This window comes from Hirundo rustica, chromosome 2 (genome assembly GCF_015227805.2).
Source record: "Hirundo rustica isolate bHirRus1 chromosome 2, bHirRus1.pri.v3, whole genome shotgun sequence".
Classification (NCBI taxonomy): domain Eukaryota; kingdom Metazoa; phylum Chordata; class Aves; order Passeriformes; family Hirundinidae; genus Hirundo; species Hirundo rustica.
The window spans coordinates 67,371,711-67,392,289 of NC_053451.1; the positions used below are offsets into that span (position 1 = coordinate 67,371,711).

The 20,579-nt window shown below is 41.1% G+C and overlaps 1 protein-coding gene across 5 annotated transcripts in view; it reads right to left on the reverse strand.

The window, feature by feature from the left end:
- Positions 1-8,223: 8,223 nt before the first annotated feature.
- Positions 8,224-20,579, reverse strand: part of KLF12 (KLF transcription factor 12) — a 242,837-nt gene continuing 230,481 nt past the window's right edge. For all 5 annotated transcript variants that reach the window (XM_058419259.1, XM_040054936.2, XM_040054937.2 and 2 more), the window contains one exon: positions 8,224-15,539. In XM_058419259.1, the coding sequence (XP_058275242.1) occupies positions 15,358-15,539 (182 nt within the window). In that variant the 3' untranslated portion in view covers positions 8,224-15,357. The remainder of the gene's footprint in view (positions 15,540-20,579) is intronic.

Below are 20,579 nucleotides of genomic sequence, written 5' to 3' on the forward strand. Positions count from 1 at the left end.
TTTCATTCCTTTTTCTGACTTCACATCTCACTTCAGCCTTAGTCCTTGGTTCATACTACAGGTGCCTGACCAACTCTTTATACTGTAGTTATTTGCCATCCCCACCACCCCCTGCCAGGCAGGAATTAAAGATCACGACCTCAAATAGAACCAGCTGATTCTCTGCACCCAACCTGCAGAAAGGCCAGAAAATCAATCTGCTTGGGGTAAGAAGTGTGCTGTAAGACTTGGCCACCCATGTGGGAACTCTTGTTACCCGGTGGTGCTTTCTATGGCTGGGAGTAAAGCAGCAATATTTGCAGAAGGATACTGCAAAAGCCTAAGTTCTGCATCCTGTGCTCCTCCCACATATGAAAGCACCATCTCAGACCCCAGCTAAAAAGGCACCACTATAGAGAACAAAGTTTCACAAGACGCATAGAGTGGTTTGAGTTGGAAGGGACCTTAAAGATCATCTAATTCCAAGCCCCCTGCCACAGGTAGGGACACCTTTCACTAGACCAGGTTGCTCAAAGCCTCATCCAACCAGCCTTGGAACACTTACAGGGAGGGGCATGCACAGCCTCTCTGGGAAACCTGTTCCAGCACCTCACTACCCTCACAGTAAAAAACATTCTCGAAATATCTAAACTAAATCTACTCTCTCAGTTGAAAGCCATTACCCTTTGTCATATAATTGTGTAAAAAGTCCCTCCCCAGCTTTCTTGTAAGCCCTAAAAGTACTGGAAGACTGCTATAGGATCTCCCTGGAGCCTTCTCTTTTCCAGCTCTCCAGGAGATATATTCCCTCACAAATGTATCAGGCCGTTCCTGACTCCTATAGCAAGGTGTCACCTTCCACTGAGTCTTTGATAAGTGGCTGTCAATCTACTGGATATCACCACCACTCCTGCACGTTACTGCCAGTGTACTAACATTTGCTCACTATCTCTCTGAGTTGAATTCAAGCATGAAATTTCTATCAATGCCATCCTTACTTCCTATTAAAACCCTTCCAGCTAGGATAGTCAAGGAAAATATTTTAAGCCCTGAAAGGCCCTTAAAGTTTATGGGTACATGGCTGTCCGTGTGAATCAAACTAAAGCTGATAATCCCGAAGGGCCACATTATTTTTCCCACAAACACAGATGAATGTAGCACTTCTGTCCCACACTTGGCAGGTTATTCATTTATTTTAATTTGCAGCAACCGTGACTGAGTTACATTCATCTTCCCAGATGTTGGTAGTGATGAAAGCTGAAGGAACAAGTCTTTTCTGATGTTGATGTACTGTGTGCCAAACCTCATCTTGAGCCCCTGGCTCCTGCTGTACTTTTCTTGTGTCTGTACTGCTGCCTTGTGATAAATGAAACTTGCAGAATCACACGTACTGTGGTACAGGAACAAGCATCTTGGCTGGGGAGTGGTCAGTGCCGGAGGCTAAAACTTGGGCTGTGTGTGTACATCTGCGGAGGCTCATGTAATAACTACAGTAAAGTTATTATAACTAAAGCTAAGGTGCTGAGGCTTTGATTACAAATGTCAAACAAAATGGGAAACAAAGCAAGGCTGAGGAAGGAAAAAGGCCCCAGCCCTGTGTTCTCCTCCCCCCACCTCATCACAACAATCAGCTTTTCTGTCTTTGTTTTATTAGCTCCAAAAGCCTTTGCAGTCTTGCCTTCTTGGCACACTTGTAAAGTCCTGGGAAGCTCAGAGTTTTCTCTAAGTTACATTGAAAAGCCACAGATGGTCTAAATGATCGCTTGTAAATAAATGAATAATCAGAACCAAAAAAGCTCTGCAGAAACTCTCTACCAGCCTTTTCTAATTTTTACAAAACGCCTCAGAAACAGATTGCATACTTCACCAGCAGACTGAAACAGCCATGTTACCAATTTGCACAGATGGAGATCAATTTTGTCTCAGCTAATTCAGTGTTTTCAATTTCCATGAAGCTCCTTCCCACTGGAAGCAGTGAAAGTACCAGACCTCTGTTTGCTGAATGAAAGATGAGCACCAAAGGAGCAGCTTCCATTCCTGCTCACATCCCTTACCTCACACCAGCCTGGATGTGAGACAAACCCCCACCCCAGCACAAGCAAAGCTAAACCTCTGCTTTAACGTCCCTGCTGTCCTCTGGGGCTCTGCCCCTGTCCACGCTCTGTGTGCTGAGGTGATGGTGCTGTGTGCAGGACCCCAGGATGTCCAAGTGACCTTGGACCCCTCTCACCTGCTGCCAGGTGGAGTTGAGAACAGGCCAGGCCTGGGGGCATGTGGGGCTTTAGAGCACCCCTTAAAGCACCAGCTCAGGTGAGGGGGTCAGGTATATAAGGAGTCTGAGCATTCATCTCCTCCCTTCACCCTTTATAGAATCATAAAATGGTTTGGGTTGGAAAGCATCAATTAACAATCACCTTGTTCCAATTACCCTGCCATGAACAGGGGCACCTTCCAAAGGTGGGCCAAAGCCCCATCCAACTTGGCCTGTAACACTTCTAGGGATGTGGAACCCATTTCAGCTCTAACATCTCAAAGTGAAGGGCTTTTAAACTGCTATTCAGCTGCTACATACTTACACGAACACCTGGCTCCTAAATATATTCCCAGTAGTGCTCCTGGTGCCCCAACTACCTTTAGAAAGGGCTAGTCCTGTAGCTATACCTACACAATGCATACTGTGCATGCATGTGTGCGTGTGCAAATACACATATATATATGTACTAAGCAGATACATGCATGTACTTGCACGCCTACATATGCTAGCAGTCAGAACCCAGATGTCAGAGTAGACAAAGCAGGTATTTGAGGATTAAGGGGGAATTAAAGTAGCTTTATCTGTTGGATGAAGCGATAGCTGGGGAACAGTTGCATCCTGCTTCCCACATCAGCCAGCCCTCTCTTGCGGCAGCACATTGCCATGAGGTTGTGGACACAAGAGAGGAAGCCATTTCCCAGCAAATCCTCTGCCGTCCCAGCCTCGGCCAGGAGAAGATAGGCTCCCTGTCATCTTGCTGATGAAGGAATTTCACTGTCTCTCTCCCAAGTCTGCCAGCTCCTCAGAAATGGTGACACGTTGTCAGACAGGGCTGGATTTGTCTCTGCTGAAATGGAATGGCACAGCAGGATGGCCATGACCATCCTGGCAGAAAAGATAGAGAATTTTTCCACCTCAAAATCAGACACAGTGTCTTAGCCAAGCTGCCACAATGGTTATTTTATTTATGCTCTTTGCAGTAGATTCTCTTCTACACACATAATGTATTCAATGAATGTATATAGCTGTACTTTTCCAGCCAGAGACTGCTAGATGGAGACAGAAAACTCCTTTCCAGAGCTGCAGGCTTCCATGTTTCCATCCAGTCCCAGTGAGGGTGTTCAGCTACCAGCGCTGCCGCACCTGCTATGCTGCATGTGCCACATTTATGACCCAGTTGATCATGGGAGAGGGAGATTTGATAACGCCTTCAAAACTGCATGCCAGAGCCTCTTCAGGGCATTGCATTTAAAAGTAACACACAGGGGAGCCCATAATAAATGTTACAAGGGGAAATACCTGTGACTGATAAGAAGCTGAGCGGATGACAAATCACAAAAGCCTCCAGAGAACTCCTCAGGAGCAGATAACCTTGAGACGTACCTGTATATAAAGATTAAACAGCAACCCGAGCTCAGCAGAGATTTATAGCGCTTCGCAAGCATCTTGGTTTCACTGTTTGCTTTTGCAGTAGTTTCTGGACTTTATTGTTGGTTTCTGTCTGTTAATATTCTGCATAGGCCCAAAAATACAGGTGTAGAGAAGTCACCCCAGAAAAAACAAAGAATTTATTTGAAATATTTTACAAGGAGGTTTTATAGATCAATATCCCCAGCAAATGAGAAAGATAACCAGGAAAGGGCACAGTGCACCTGTGAGCAAGGTTGTGCAAAGATACAAATGAAAACATAAAGGATAAAATATATTGACATGTTTCAGCTTACTGGCTAAATCTGGTTATTCATTCCTTTGTAAGGGGCAGGTCTAGTTATTACGGGCTATATATTTTTGGTAAGACGAGTACGTGAGGCAGTAAATGACTGTAAGTATGCTTCAACAGGAAGGATATGGCTACTGCTGCTATTTGAGGTCTCTTGCACAAAATACCCACGGGTATAAAAACTGTAGCCAGTTACAGACTAGGTCAAAACCGTAATCAGGGAGGCTGTTCTGCCTAATGGCCAAAGTGAGAGGGAGGCACTCCAAACGGTCAGGTGCTGTAATGAATGTCAGGAAACATTTTCTCACTTGGGTGAGAAGGGTGGCTGACCCCTGGCAAAGGTTGCCTAGCAAGGTTGTGGAGTCTTCATCCTTGCAGATTCTTAAATGCCCATCTGGACACCATCCCGGCAACTGGCCCTAGGTGTCCCTGTCTGAGCAGGGGGCTGGATCACATGGCCTCCTGAGGTCACTGCCAACCCCAAACATTCTGCGGTTTTGGCATTTTTTGCTTAACTACTGCGTCACTCCAGCTTCAGTCAAATGCCTTTGGCTCTTTGTGTATTTAAAGGGTTTAAGTTTGCCTGGTTTGCTAGGATGGGAGAGTTGCTTAGGGACAGGTTTCCACAGTGTGTACTGCAGGCACTGCTGAAGATACCAATTACATCTGTGGCAGCCGGGAGCACAGTGCTGGCTTCACTTTGGAAAGGACAAATGCTTGGTGACCACCAGCATGTTTTTCCCCTGGCATTGCCCTTTCAATTCCCATCCAAAATCTCGTGCCACCAGGCCACAGTGCAGGGAGTGTGTCTTTCAGACAGACCCCTCAGATGGATGAGCTTCCCTGTTAGAAGCTGGACATGAGGAGTTGCTCTCTAAACTCACCGGTGAAAACTCTGCACTGCCAGAACTCCATCTGGGAGGCGGGCAATCTCCCTGGGTTCAAGGATGATGCCGATGTGATTTTTTCTGCACGCAGAGAGGGAACCGTGCTTATCTGATCTAGTAACTCAATGTGCAAAGTTGAAGGTAGTTACCAAAGGCCACTCCTTGTCATGCTCACGGGGAGCCAGACGTGCCCCATAAGATGTACTTAACGTAACGTGCCAACTTTCCATTCCAAGTGGACTGTTCAATAACAAAGGGAGAAAAAAGGGGGAGGGATTAGATGACAATTGAGCAGTTGTTTGTGCAAGTGGAAGAAATAACTTTTCAGGAACAGAGCATGGGTCAGGGCAGAGGACGGTGTGGGCGTTCACTGAGGAGGTCAGACTAAACAGGCAGTGATGCATTTTATACTTATGTCGCTCTTGGGAGAAAAAATGAAATTACATACAGGACACTGAGGAAGAACAAACAACTCATTGTGTGGAAAGCAGAAGTGCTTTGGAAGGGCCAATGCAACTATCTGATTTTTAAATTCATCACTGGTTTGAGAGATGGAAGATCTGTTTTAGCACAGACTTGGTTGAGAAACATCTCTTCATAAGGCTCAAAGGTCTCCAAATCCCTTTGTTTACTCGTTTCTCTGCCTGTAACCATGTAACACTATGGCTTTTACTAATTAAATTATCATATTGGTTAAAAGTAAGCCGATGGGAATTCAGGGGAAGGGGAAAATTAATTTTAAGGAGAAATTTCACCAATAACAGTGATGTGCAGCTCCAAGCCTCTGACTTTACATCCATTTGTCCTAGGCTGGCTCAAATATAAAGGAAGCTTTTTTATGGAATGGTCAGACACAAGGGAGAAGCCCACAGGCCTCATAGTGTCGCTAGGAGCAATCACAAATGCCAGGGCTCTTCAACCAGGTATGAACTTGCAATTTCCAGTGTGTCACTGCCCTCCTCCAGCAGCTGTTCCTTACTTCAGGGCACACAGTGAACAAATCCTCTCCTGGCTGCACTGGTACCTTACAGAGGCTGCACATCAACTGCACCAGCCTCCCCACACACAGGGAAAGGAGAGGGGGCAGAAGCAAAGAGTTCCCCTTCTAAAGTACTTGGGGAACTCAAATTATATAGTAATGCAAAATATTTTTATATCATCTCAGGACATTTCTGTTTATACTGCTGAGTGCCATTTTATTTGTTCCAGCTTTGCCACAGATGCACAAATTCTGCTCAAGGAGAAAGAATGTCTACTCTCCAGAGTGGCTTTTAAAAAATCAGAAAAGTAAAATCCATTTCTTAAGCAAACATTCCATTAAAAAAATCACTATATGTTTATAGAAAATTAAGATTTAATTTTAAAAAATTAATAACTAGGTATTCCAGAAGGTTTGAGTCATCCGCAGTAATAATTAGGGGGTTTGTTCCATACAAAATCCTTTATTTAACCTTCATGCCTCCATTCAGATAATTGTACAAATGCATACATTTAAAGGTTTAAACTCTATTTCAATTCACAGCTCAAGTCATAGGAAAGTTGAATACAGAAAAGCAATGCACCAACAAAATATGTCTGAGACACCATTTAAAACGATAACACTTGTTCATTTAAATCTTTGAGAATAGAGTGGAATTATCATCCTCTGACAGAATTTCATTAGGGGCCTCCCTTTACATTATCATAGGGCAAAAATCACCTTTTTACAGTAAGAGGAAAAAAAGCTCTGAGTATATTTACAATACATACACTATACATAAATACAAGAACAACACTTACATAATATTAATAAACTTATAACATAGGCATTGCCAAAACACTACATAGTATATAAATGCAGAGGAAACTATTGGGAAATTAGACCTTCAGAAGTTTACTTTTAAGTTTTGAAGAAAAGTAATTTTTGTATTTAATAGTTTTTGAAAAGAAGGCAAAAGAAACTCTAAAAAACTAATGTTTGCCTGCTAGCACTGGTATTTTTATTCCTTTTAAATGTAGGAGCTCTATTGACACTACTATCCCTATGGGGTTACCAATAATGGCCCTCCCTTTCGCAGCTTATCTAGGAAAAAGGATGAGGTGCTGTACATACTAATTCCATTGCTATGAAGCTTCAGTCCCAAATGAATCTCTTGGTAAACTACGGGATGTTTTTGTATTTTTACACAGGAGGATCAAATGGTACGCTGATTGGTACATACAACAGTAATGATCCGATTAGAAGGAACAATTTGGGGCCAGATACAATCCCATCCTTAGGTTTTCATTCAAATAACACCATGGGGGAATTTGCTTCATCCATAAGTAACTTGGCCAAGAATGATATTTTTCAGTGTTGTTGTTTCTTCCTGAACACAGCTGAAAGAACTTTCTGATTTAATGGTATTTTTGACCCCACATGTTGATAGCAGTGTCCAAATCTCTCTCCCTTGATGTGTATGAATGCATGTGCCTGTGTGTGGGTTGAAGGTCTTAAGGCTGATGGTGCATGGAACTTAAGTAATTAATTACTATCTCTGTGTGTATTCTACAAATGTGCAAATGGGAAATACAACTTTGTAAGGACAGGTCAAAAGAGCATATTGTGTAGGTGTTCAGTGAAGAACTTAAATTACCAAGGAAGCCATGTATAGGACAATCAGGGAAGAAATAAACCATGCGGGTTTCTTTAAGATGGAAATGTAGCAGTGAAAATGTATGAAACCAGAAATGACAACAACAACTCTGAATCATGAAAAATATTAGTTCTGCCATGAAGATTTGGCTCAAGTTCTCTTTCCAAAGCTCTTTTACATCTAGAAAGGCAGGGAGAGGGAGAAAAGTGGTATCTGAACCTATTTGTGTATTTTGTTGTTCATGCTTATGACAGTCCATCAAAGCCATCACCCGTGGTCCCACATCAGACACTGAATTACTGTTTTTTAAATGCTGAGGTCACAACACAGAGCAAGGTTTAGCAAGTCAATGTGTGAATGAACTCTTCTTTTGTAACTGAGAGCACCCTGACTCACTGAAACTTCTGACTCTGAATTGGAAAAGATGTTGCAGCTCATTCATATAGACAACAGGATCTCAAGTTGTTGTGGGTTTTTTGGTTTTTTTTTTTTGGTTTTTTTTTGTTTTTTTTCTTATTTTTGTAATCGCTAAAATTCACATGCCCAGTTCTGCTTCTCTGGAGGACTGAAAAACTCTGTATTGAATAATACAGAAGTTACCACAGGGGTAATTATTTCATAATTCAAAGTCAGTGAGCATGAGCTGCTATAGAATAATGCTGGCAAAGCAAAAAAAAACCCCAAACCCAAATAAAACAAAAACCCCCAAAAAGTAAAACCAAAACAAACACACAAAAAAAAAAAAAAAAAAACAAAAACAAAGCACCAAACAAACCAAACCAAACCAACAACAACAAAAAAAACCCCAAAAACAAACAAACAAACAAACAAACAAACAAACCCCAAAACAAACCCCACCTTACTCAGAGTTTGCTCTTCAGAATGAAGGGAAAAGAACTGTCTCATTTTGGGATGGTGAAGACAAGGTGCCCTTCCCTACTGAAGAACTAAGATATGGAGGGCTGGAATCAGCCAAACCTTCCAAAATGGCAGCTTTCTAAGGGTGCCCCCTCCCTAGTAGTGTTGCTCCAGAACAAAGAACTGAACACTCCTCTCCAAGAAGGGCTCAGGTACAGGGTAAGAAACTAGATTCCTTTGTCCTTCTGACAATACATTTCCTGGTGCTCTCCTGAAACCCCTAGCATGAGTTGTATTCTTTTATGTGCTTAATACCTGGAGATAAGTTTGGGACAACAGAATGAGTATATGCATGTTCTGATGGCATTATTTCTGCCAGTGATTAACGTTTAAATTTGTTACTGAACGAGCAACCTTGTGATGTCATTAACTTGTGCATGAATATCTAATTGTTTCACGAGTGTCCACGAGCACTTTCTTGGGGGGTGTGGGGGTGTTTTTGCACCTGCACTTTCGTCTGTGTATGAGTCTCAGTGAGACTCTTGCAGCAACCCACTGATGGCAGCAGAAGTTTAGATGAAATGCAGAATTTTTCAAATACAAAATTTTGCCTGGATAAATGACAGGTACAAATTCAGAGAACGGAAAGCAATCTTCCTTGGCAAAGGCATCAGGACAACCAGTTACATTTTGATTTCCAATAAATTAATTTTTAAAAATAGAAGAAGCATGAGGGCTGGCATTACACTGCTATTTTAAGAGTCCATTAGCAGTAGTTAATATTTACAAAAAAACTGAGAAAAAGTAAGAGTGCAAGAGTCACAGCTGGCCATTTTCTGGTAAGATCAATTAGACTACTGATGCAAATGTTTAGGCCACTCAATATAAAAATCTTCATACTTCATTTTAGGAATATTGACTTCTTGTTTGCTATTGAAATAGCGTCTAGACTGACAGTCCCCAATTTTTCAGTCATTTGTCCCCAAAAGAAAGATAAGTGATATATTTTGTCCACTTATGAAATCAAACAAGATGATATTAAATACTATGAGCATTACATGATGAAGAGAAAGGACACATAAGGTGAACTCTTGTGTTTCCAGAGTTAAATGCAGATGATTTTTCAAGAGAATCCCTGTTTTATTATATTCCCTAAAGAAAGCTCCACTGGGCTTATTGCTGGTTTTGGATTACTTCGCTAGAGAATACCTTGGATATGCGGGCATATCCAACATAAATTGGGAAGAAATCCCCTAAAACACTGCTTTGACAACAACCTCCAATCACACCTACTGAGAATCAGTACAGGTACGAGTCATTTGTAAACTAAGATTTATTTTCTTCTTACAAATATATGACAGATGTTATCTGAGAAAATAACTAAAAACTCTAACACAGTATCTCAACATGTGAACATACAAATGGCACTTTGTGTTTGTTTCTGTGTTGCATTATTGTTCTCCAAGTAAAATTTCATTTTCACCTTATTGTTAATAGAATCCCATTAAGTTATTGCTGTGTAAAAGTATAGGAACATCCCATCAGTTCTAATTACAGGCACTTTCAGTTTCTGTTTCACCTTTAAAATAAATTTCAGGCTCTCTCACTGAAGTGTATGTGTATTTTAAATGTCAGAACTGTCCTGCTACAATGGATATTCTTGACATGTTACTGCACCTAGAAGACTAAACTCCCCTGGAATCAGCAAAAAGCAGCTGCCTATTTCAGCTCTGCAACCTTTAATCAGGATCCACCGTAGTTGGGGAAATACAAGAAGAAATAAAATCATATGAGTGTTTGCCATTCCTGTATCTGCAGTTCATTGTAAAATGCCAGAAGGAAAAAAGAAATCACAAACCGCCAAACCTTTCATATGGTTTTCGTTTTGTTTAAGTGTTTTTTTTTTCCTTTATTCAGTCAAAGACATTGAGCGCAGACTTATTTGACACTGAAGGACTCAGTATAACTTTGCTATATCACACAACATCTGCAAAACAGCAAAGAAGTGGCCACTCCATTTTGCAGAGAAAACACGCTCTGATAAAACAGAACACTTCTTGTGTTTTGTGTTTAAGCTTTGCAAGGCATTATCCAAACAGTCTTCCTGATGAAAACTGAAGGTAAGAATTGTTTAAAAATGTGTTTCATTTACGCTGTTTAACACCCCATGTAAAACTGTGAGTTTGAAAATACTTTTCCATTATCACATGTATTACAGAATATTTTAACTGTTACAAGTATAGTAAAATACCTTCAAGTTACTTTGATTTCTAAAGATGCAGTATCCTTACAGCTACATTTTTATGCCAAAACCTGATTTATTGTGGAGAAATTAAGCATTTTAAATCATAATGTCATAAGCATACATTACACAGCAACTGCTATGCTACAGAAAAACTGAAAATGCAATTCTTTGTGCAATTCTCCAGTCAGGTATCACAGGCAAAGGCATAACACAATAACAAAAGCTGGTTTCTTAAGGTAGTACTTTCTATTACAGTGTTTACTTAAAATTCTTTTCTGCCTTTTTTTTTTTTTTTCTTCCTAAATTTTAATTTTAAATAAACTTATTTACTACCTGCATATTGGTAGAGACACTTGGAAGAGCTGGGGTTCATATGCATGAGTGTAAGGATGAGCATGTGGGAGTAGCATGGATTTACTGAACAATCTTAACACTTGACTGCTGTGGAAGAAGCAGTTTCATGCAAGGACCTTCCCAAACCCAAATTCAAACTTAAAAGTAAGTGGGATATTATTGGTCACACTTACTCTGATCTTGAGGTACCAACCTTCAATAAAAGAGAAAGAGATTTTTTTTTACATTAAACAGCATTTATTATCAGAAGATAAATTTATAAATGGCAACTAGAATACATTTTCAATGTGGCTAATGGAAAATGAGACTTACGATCACTGTTATTTTCATTATTAAAGGGGAGAAAGGCTGTCCAGCTTTTTGTCCATGCTCTGCACTGCAAGTTTACCCAAACATCAACATCACTGATGTAATTTTCAACACTGTTAATGTTGTTAAACATTACTCCAGCAAATAATCATACATACAAGCCAGCCTAAATCTATTTAATTAATTATGTAAGCATGAGAGAGAATAAGGAATACTGCATCTTCATCCCCAAGTAAAAACTGCCGTTGCAATGAGCCAATTTTACAGTGCTGAATATAAGGGGTGCTCAAAAGATAATTACACAATTAAAATTTTTAAAAGTTCTGTATCAAAGCTGTTTTCCTAAAATGCTGGCTTCTGAGGTTTCCTTACAAATCCATTTAGAACTTTTGAAAAATATATGAAATCTGACACTTCATGGCATAATTTCCCTTGCAAGCTGTAACATGCAATGTCACGGTATGGTGGACTAAACTTTCTGTCTTTCTGAAGGAATGGGACACTCTATATTTGTGTATTCCAACTGCTCAATTAAGATGGACCTACTGGATCATGTCAGGATGAGATCTGATATTTCTGCATGCTACACATGATGCAAGCCTTCGCCACAGCCATGAAACGTCACAGATCTGTGGTGGGGTATCAGGATTTTCAAGGAAACTATCCTGGAGCAATTATTGCCCATGGTTGCTGCATGAGCACAGAAACTTGGCAGGTCTGAATCACAGCCAATAAGGGCAAAGACACACTGAGGATCTGGGGGGCATCAGCTCCACATTCAAACACTCCCATCCCATCATGTGACTTCTCTTAAAATACTTCTGAAGGGGACAAAAACCACAAAACAACCCCACGGAGTAATTGGGATCAAAGCCTGCAGGTGCTGGTATGAATGAACAATACTGTGTACTTGAAAGCTAGTGCTGGACTACTGCTGGTTGTGGAAGTCATCTACAGGTAACGGCAACATGAGAAGCTCTTGCACGGGTGCTGAAAAGGTTGAGGATGTACCTACCTCCTGCCTGTGAAGTAACAAAATGCAGCACACGCTCCTTTACCTTTGGGCTTCATTTTCCTACCATTGCCACACTGTGCCTGTGTCCCTCAGCATTAGGGCTGCTTTAACCCTCTACCACTTTGAGGTTCTTTGAATAAAAGCAGACCCTCTTTCTGTTGCAGTGATTCCAATGCATACAGTAACAGGCAACCAACTGAGAAACCAAGGATTCACACAGACCAACCTTGGCCTAGGGAGATGAGCCTCTCCAGGGTCTGTCATACCTATGCTCCTTCACGGGGCATTTCAAAGCTGAACACTAAAATTTAGGGCCTCTCCACTTCTCTTGTAGTTTCTCTGTCTTCATGACTACAGGGGAAGCCTAAAGAGGAACACTGATCTATCCCAGTTACACCCTGCCTTTGATAGTAACATCACATCCTCCTCTATGCAAACAGAATGCCCAGTAAGATTTTCTGCTCAAGCAAACTTAATTTTTTAAAAAAAAAAAAAAATAAAATTAAAATAATAATAATTAAAAAATTAAAAAAAAAAAAAAAATCAGAGATCCCTAAAGGAATTCTGTATGCCACTGGTTCTTCAACTGAATTACTGCTATTCAAATATTAAGTTGATAAAATATTCTTGGGCAGAAGAAAAAATTTATCAGTCGAGTTCTACCTGACCATACTTCTTTCCCTAAATGCCACCACTGACAGATGCATTTAAGTGGATGATACTGAAGTACTGAAAAACCAAACCTCAGACATAATCCATGAAGCACCTCACACACAATATTTTGACAACCAGCTTTTAAAATCAACAGTAGTAATGCTGCTGGCAAAGACACAATTCTGGTGCCCTTCAATGCCTCATGGCCTATTCAGAAGCTCTGCTCTGTCCCTGATTTGGAGATGGATTCTAGAATGTCGTCAAATTTGGTGGAAGTAGATCACCAACATGTTCAATGGGAACTGATAGACGTGTTTTTCCCACAACAGCTGTGAATAATTTGAGTTGAGTTTCTCTGCTGACCACTCAACAGTGGGAAGCCTGAGCTCTATCAGTACTAAGTTCTTTCAGAGAGCTGTTAAACTATCCATATTGGGGAATATTAAGGATATTTAAAGACAGTCAAACTCTGGGGTCTTGTGAATGCTATTATAAAGTATTATCCCAGTCAGATTAATCCTCAATTAACTATAATTGCTTTTGTATCTGTATGAGTACTCTGTGTTGTTTTTTCATAAAGATTACCTTGATTTCAGAATCCCTCCAACATTACTACATATACTTCAGGAATCTGGTATTAACTGAGATGGTCAAACATTTAAAAATGAACAAATGGCATCACAAATTTAATCTGTGCAATTCTTGAACAAAATGTTCATAATTAAATGCATTGCAAAAGACCTTTATGTTTACATCTTTCATCCCTAAGCTGTGAAAATCTCAACACTTAGAAAATAGTGCCAAGCCTCCCCTTTGTCAAATCTAGCTGAATAGGCAGATCCTTGTGAGGAAAGAAAACAGAAAAACACTGTTCTGTTTGCATGAATAACTGATGACTAAGAGTTTCTCCCTTTCCAACATAATTCAATTAATACAAATTGGTTTGCAATTATAGGGCTGTATGGGAATGATCAAGAATTTCCTTTTATTTAATCTGAAAAGGCTTGGATTGAAAATCCCAGCAGAGGCAGCCACTGGTACCCATATAGAGGGCCATTTATATCATACTAGACAGCTGGCAAAAACTTGTTATTCCCTAACTCCCAGGGAGAAATCTAATGTCTTGCAGAGCACCACTGCAGAAATATTTCTCTGTCCTACTTACAGTTCATCCACTACATCCTGAACAACTTTATCTTTCCTGCTTTCCAGACACAAGCATTATGTTAAAGGAAATAAAAGTACTTAATTGTGACACCTAGCAGGTCAGTGAAAACAGCAAAAAGAGTAACTCAAATGCTTAAATCCTACATGCTGTTTCCACATACCCCCCCCACCTCTCTTGGTGTGGAGTAAATTATTGTCTCAAGAGCCACTTTATTCATTATTGCTTTTTCTCTGCAAGAGATGCAGCCGTTTCTTCTCTGTTTTGTTTTGATGATACATTCAATTCCATTTCACAAATGGAATATACCACCAACCTTGGTACCAGCAAGTACAAGATCTGACTGTTTCCTTGGGTTTAAATAATAGTTGTGGGGAAGAGGATACCTGCATGAAAGAAAACGGCACATTGAGAATAGGGTAGTAGTTTTCAGGTGGGATCTCTCTATACGATTCAGAAAATGGATCTAAATAAGTCCACGGTAAGATACAGATACTTAATATGGTATTTCAGCAGGGATGCTGCTGCCCTTTGCTTATTTTACAGACTTCAACAACAACAACGCAAGAAAAGAAGGAAAAAAAAAAAAAAGAGAAAAGAAAAAAGTTAAATGCCTGGTGTCCTCTAGGGCATAATGACAAATTGTGGTATGATATTAAAATGCCACCATCATTATTGCAGAAGTCTGATCAAGCAACCCTCCAGCTCTGGCAGTGGGACCTCTCCAGCAGAATCTTCTTGCCTACTCACATGCAGCTTTGTCTGTAGCACAGCTCCGGTGCAGGGCTGACACTGGCCAGATGGTATTGAAAACAAGGGGAAAAGATGGCATAATACAGATCTAGCGGTCTTGCTCTTATCATCATCATTATTATCACCATCGTCGTTGTCATCATCATCATCAGTTCGTGGTATCTATCCTCCAGTCAGCAGTGATTTTTCAGGAACAAAATGTCTGGCAGCTGAGAAAACATACAAGCTATAAACATTTTTTGTCAAAGGATGCAGCATGTAAAATAATGCCCATTCCTGTAGGATCTCGGCTGCTATTTCCCAGGTGATTGTGATGACACTTTCAGGGATTAGCCATGCTGAGGGGCAGACAGGGTTAACTTCAGATGGCGAGGAGAAGAGTGGCACTTCTTTTCCTGCTTTTTTAAAATTTCTGTTATTACTTTTTGTTACAGACATCAGGGAAAGCCCTGCCTGTTAACACTGTAGAGGGGGATTCAGCCCTGCTGAATTCACTGTGGGTGGTTAAGAGACCCAGCTCTTAAACTCGGCTGGAACAGGTAGCGTTTCTCAAACCAGCATGTGCCTGCGGCGGTGGAGCGCCAAGTGATCCGAGCGGGAGAAGCTGCGGTCACAGTCTGCACACTTGAATGGCTTCACTCCCGTGTGCTTGCGGTAATGCCTCGTCAGTTCATCGGATCGAGCAAACTTCCAGGTGCAGCCTTCCCAGGTACATTTGTAGGGTTTTTCTCCTGGGAGAAACAAAAGAAAGGGGGGAAGGGGGAAGAACAGGTTGTGACTTTCCCCTTGTTGTTATTAATCCCCACAATCCCCTCTGCACGCTTCCCGTGAACATGCACTGCCTAGGGGTTGCTTTAGGCCAAATTACACAATTACGAGGTACTGGATCTGCTAAATATAAGGAAAAGAGCCTTGAGTTTTATCATTCTTGTGGCATTCACATGACTACAAAAATCAACAGGATTAAGGCAATAATATAGATCCTACCTTGCAGGGGTGATGTAAGGATTAACATCAGGACAGCGGGCTGTGTTATTATTCTCACGATTGTCATACAAGTTTGCAACCCTCATCTTGTCAGGCTACACTTTCTCCCCAAATGTCCAGATTACCTGGTATTTCTGCAATTTACCATGGACTGACAGACTTCCCATTACTCTACGATGTTCGTGAAGGTTTCTGGTTATTTGTGTAAACAGCACTCTGCACTAATTTCTTAGTAAGCTAATAAAAATCAACTATGATTTCCCAATGAAACTTAAAAATTCAATCTGCAGAACCTCCTCTTTATTTACTGCACTTACTTTCAGTAAAATGCATTTTGCCAAAGACATTACTAGGAATGGTGTGCAAGTCTTAAATGTACTTAGCCATGGGACTTGCACAACACTATTCATAAATGCCCATTTACTTTAGTGAGCTCAGACTTGGGCTAACGTAGATTTTTGGAAAATCCCATTATCTTGCTTTATATTTAAGGGTAAGAATGATGTTGTATCATGTCAGAGGAGAAGATTAATACATCAATCTAGATTTTGTACTGGCATAAAGAAAACTGTTTAAAATCCCATTTTTGCCGTGTTTTTAGGCTATACTTCTTTATGACTTCTATCACTCACCTTTGGTGTCTACAGAAATGCTCTTGGCAGTTACCTTGATCTCACAGTTCATCATAAACCAAAACTGAGGAAAGGAAACTGTGTGAGGTCCGTATTTATCTTCCTTTTGTGTGTCTAAAATTTTACTTCCCCTTCTGAAACCACCTAATCACAACCTGGACAACAAAAGAGCATCTCTGCAATAACTGTTTCCTTTGCTAGGCACAATCATTCTTCAGTTGTTCATTATCTTGTATGAATCATGAGCAGCTTGCAGGAAACTATTTCAATTACATGAACCAGTGATGCAACACTTGCTTTTTTGTAGGCAGAACCTCCCTCCTTGCATCTCTTCAAAAGTCAATTAATGCTTTGCAGAGAGCCCTTGGTTTCAAAAGTAAATTCCCACGTAAGAGTATAATCACAAAGTTCAAACAGCCCTGAAAAATCCAGCTGAAATGGCCTCTGTAAGGAAATTGAGTGCTGTACAGACATCAGCATGACATGTCAGTGAGGTTGTCAGCAACATTGGAGCTCCTTGGGCTGGTACCTTCTGTGCACCATCTGGGCTGTGCTGCAGTTTTGATGTCAAATGACAGTGGGAAACAGTTGCTGTGAGGAGAACCCAGCAATCAGGACTCTGACCACAAGCTGTAGTTGCACCAGCAGCAACTCAGACTAGACAATTTTGTACTCCCCAACCAAGCACAGAGCACCAAATAGTGCTCACTGCCAGCGGGTGGCCACAGTGTTGGGCATCTCAAATCCAGCAGCTGCTGGGAGCTGGACAAGCAGGCACAAGCTACACGGCAGATGGTGGGATGCGCACTCTCGCCAATGACGCAGTGCTACAAAATGTGCTCAAATTCGTCACCAAACTGTCTTACATAGATATTCTTGCCACAAACAGTTGGTGCAGAGCACTGTACAAATATAGCAGTACCCCCGTCCAACTTGGCAGGTTGATTCCAACGCTCTTGTCACACCACATCAACATTTTCCAAGTGCGGGGCTTGTCCTGGCCATACCTCAACACACTTTTAAACTCTTGTTCACCAGATACTACCTCGGTTAGCTTCTTTGACCACAGACACTTTCAGACAACAGATATTTCTTAGGCTCTGGATTCTTACTTAAAAAAAAATTTAAACATCTTCAGGGATGGAGACCCAATTACTTCACTGGACAACCAGGGTGAGGAATTTTTTCCTAACATCCAATCTAAACCTATCTTGGTGCAACCTTGGTGTAACTGGAAGCCATTACCTTTTGTCCTATCGCTTATTATCTGGGAGAAGAGACCGACTCCCACCTTGCAACAACTTCCTTTCAGGTATTTGTAGAAAGCAAAAATGTTCTGCCCAACCCTCTCTTTCTCCAGGCTGAGGAACCCCACTTCTCTCAGCCATTCCTAGTAAGACTTGTGCCCACACGCTTCACCACCTCCACTGCCCTTCACTGCCCTTCTCTGGACACACTCCAGCAGCTCAATGTCATTCTTTTAGTGAGAAGGACAAAATTCAACACAGGATTCAAGGTGTAGCCTCACCAGCGCCAAGTGCAGGGGCACAAGCACTGCCCTGGTCCTGCTGGCCACACTATTACTGATATTGGACAGGATGCCATTGGCCTTCTCAACCACCTGGGCACTGCTGGCTCATGTTCAGCTGCTGTTGATCAGCACCCCCAAATCCTTTGTTGCTGGGCAGCTTTCCAGCCTCTCTTCCCCCACCCTGTAGCGTTGCATGGGGTTGTTGTGATCCAAGTGTAGGATCCAGCACTTAAGTCTTGCTGACTCTCAAACAGCTGGCCTTGGCCCAAGAACCCAGCCTGTCCAGACCCCTCTGCAGAGCCTTCCTACCCTCCAGCAGATCAACACTCCTGCCCAGCTTGGTGTCATCTGCAAACTTACTAAGGGTGCACTCGACCTCCTTGTCTAGATCACTAATAATGATATTAAAGATATCCATGAAATCTTTCCCCTTGGTACACAGAATTCTAGATCTTCCTTCCCTCAGCAGAAAACAGAACCCAATGCAGAAAGGGATGGTTTGCATGAGAAATACTAGAAACATTTTTTTTTTTTTTGTTCATCCATTAAAACAGTATAATTTCAGGTAAGAAATAAAAGCCAGCTGATGGAAGGATGTGAATGCAGATCACTCAGCTGGAGTTCCCACATGTTGCTTCCAGCGTCCCTCCTCAGTGAGTCCTGCCTACCCAGCCCTCACAGAGCTATGTGAAAGAGACAGGACTGACGACATTCCTTGCAAGGTATTTACTCCACTGAAAGAGACTCACTCTTACAAGCTCAATCTAGGAGAACCTCTCCTTGTTTTCAATTAAATTTACATGTTTAGTGTAAGAAAGAAAAAAAACCAGCCAAAGTAACATTAACGTGAAGACATTCACTCATATGCACTTTAAAAAGGCCACTGTAAAGACAACTGTGAAAGATACGATTGTTCATTAAGGTTAATCAACATTCTACGCAAGTCTTATTTTTAGGGAAAGAATAGTACTTGTACTTTTCTCTACAACTACATTATCTGTGCATGCCCAAGTACTAGAAAAAAAAAAATCTTTCATATACATATACTAACTCTTAACCTTTTGTTTGGTGTCATCCCAGACATGAAGACTTGAGTTTGTCAAAATCAGAAGACCCAGGAGTTCAAATGATAGAGAAAGGACCAGCAGGAGCAGAAATGCTACAAACTGAGAAGTTGGTGTCAGCTACCCCACACCAGCTTTGCCTGATGAGATCTTGAGCACTGATGGCTGAAATCCTCAGCGCAACCAACAGAGAGAAGCTGGGCCTCAGCAGGGCAATCCAGAGAGTAGCGTGTGAGAAGGTGGACAAAATATCTCTATCTATCTACCTGCATTTCAAGACTGGATTGCAGTGGAGTTGAAGTCAAACACTCAACCATTCTGACTCAGACACTTCTGTCTCCGTGAGAGCACTTGAGTTTAAGAAACTCTTGGGCTTAAAATATGGGCACATTTTGACTCCTCATGCACCCAGACACTCAAATTCTCATTCAGCTTTAAGGAGCAAATGCAGGCTGTGTGAGTTTTGCCTGGGGTGGTGGAAACACAGGAATGAAGAAGTCAAAACAGTAGACAGTTTTGGGAAATTGGAAGCAAGAAGAGCTGCAGAAAGAGACTAAAAACATGCGGTAATTAGGAGGAGGAGAAAAGGAAAACAGGAAGAAGATAAAATCCTGTTAGTTCAATATTCTGAATCTGTGGATTTAAAGAACCTATCAATTTAAAAATAGATGCCTGAACCTGTGAGTATTTGCTGGCCCTCTACTTTTGCACATGCCTTTGAGAGCTCTATTGTTTTGTCCTGAAACCTGACAAAAATATCCCAAAACACAGAGAAATTCTGATACTATTCTGCAGCTTTGTCCTGCAATACATGGACAGTGAACAGTACACATCAGCCATTTACATAGATCAAGCAGGACTCTGGAGCATGAAAAACTATTTCTAGACAATTCTCTGTCTAAAAAGTGAGTATTTTCTATTATTTGGGAGGGTTAATTACGAAATTTTGAAGGGATGAGCCAATGCTCCAAATAGGAGTAGTCACTTTCCAATCTTCAATTAACACAACATCTATTTCTAAGAGCCCTCCAAAACCATGCCTTTTGTAGTCTAGATGCGAGAAACCATTGATTTTCCTAATCTACCATGACTCCTCTCACTTAGGCACTTAAGATTATGGTTAAAACTGCGGCTCATTAAATCCTCCAAAATTCCTCAAATATTGAATTAATAATGATGAATAATGAACACTGTTCAACCATTTCCAAATTTTTCACCCTTCACACAGCCCAACACCTGTCTTCCCATATCTTTATTCATGTACCCTGACATCTGGAAGACCATTCACCCAGGGAAATAAATCTCTCAAACTTTTACTTTATAACCTGATTACATTCTTGTATTCCTTATTTTAAAAACTCTGTGTAGGTACCAGCCCTACACATGCCATGTAAAAGACGAAGGGACCAGGATCTGTTCTGTGCTGTGCAGAACTTCCCACATGGGATGCTTCTCAGCAGTTATCCTCTGCCTATCAACTAGCTGGTATCTGTATTTGATGCCAGACCAGATGTTTCAAACACAGACACCACAAAACCACCATGTAAATACTTATGG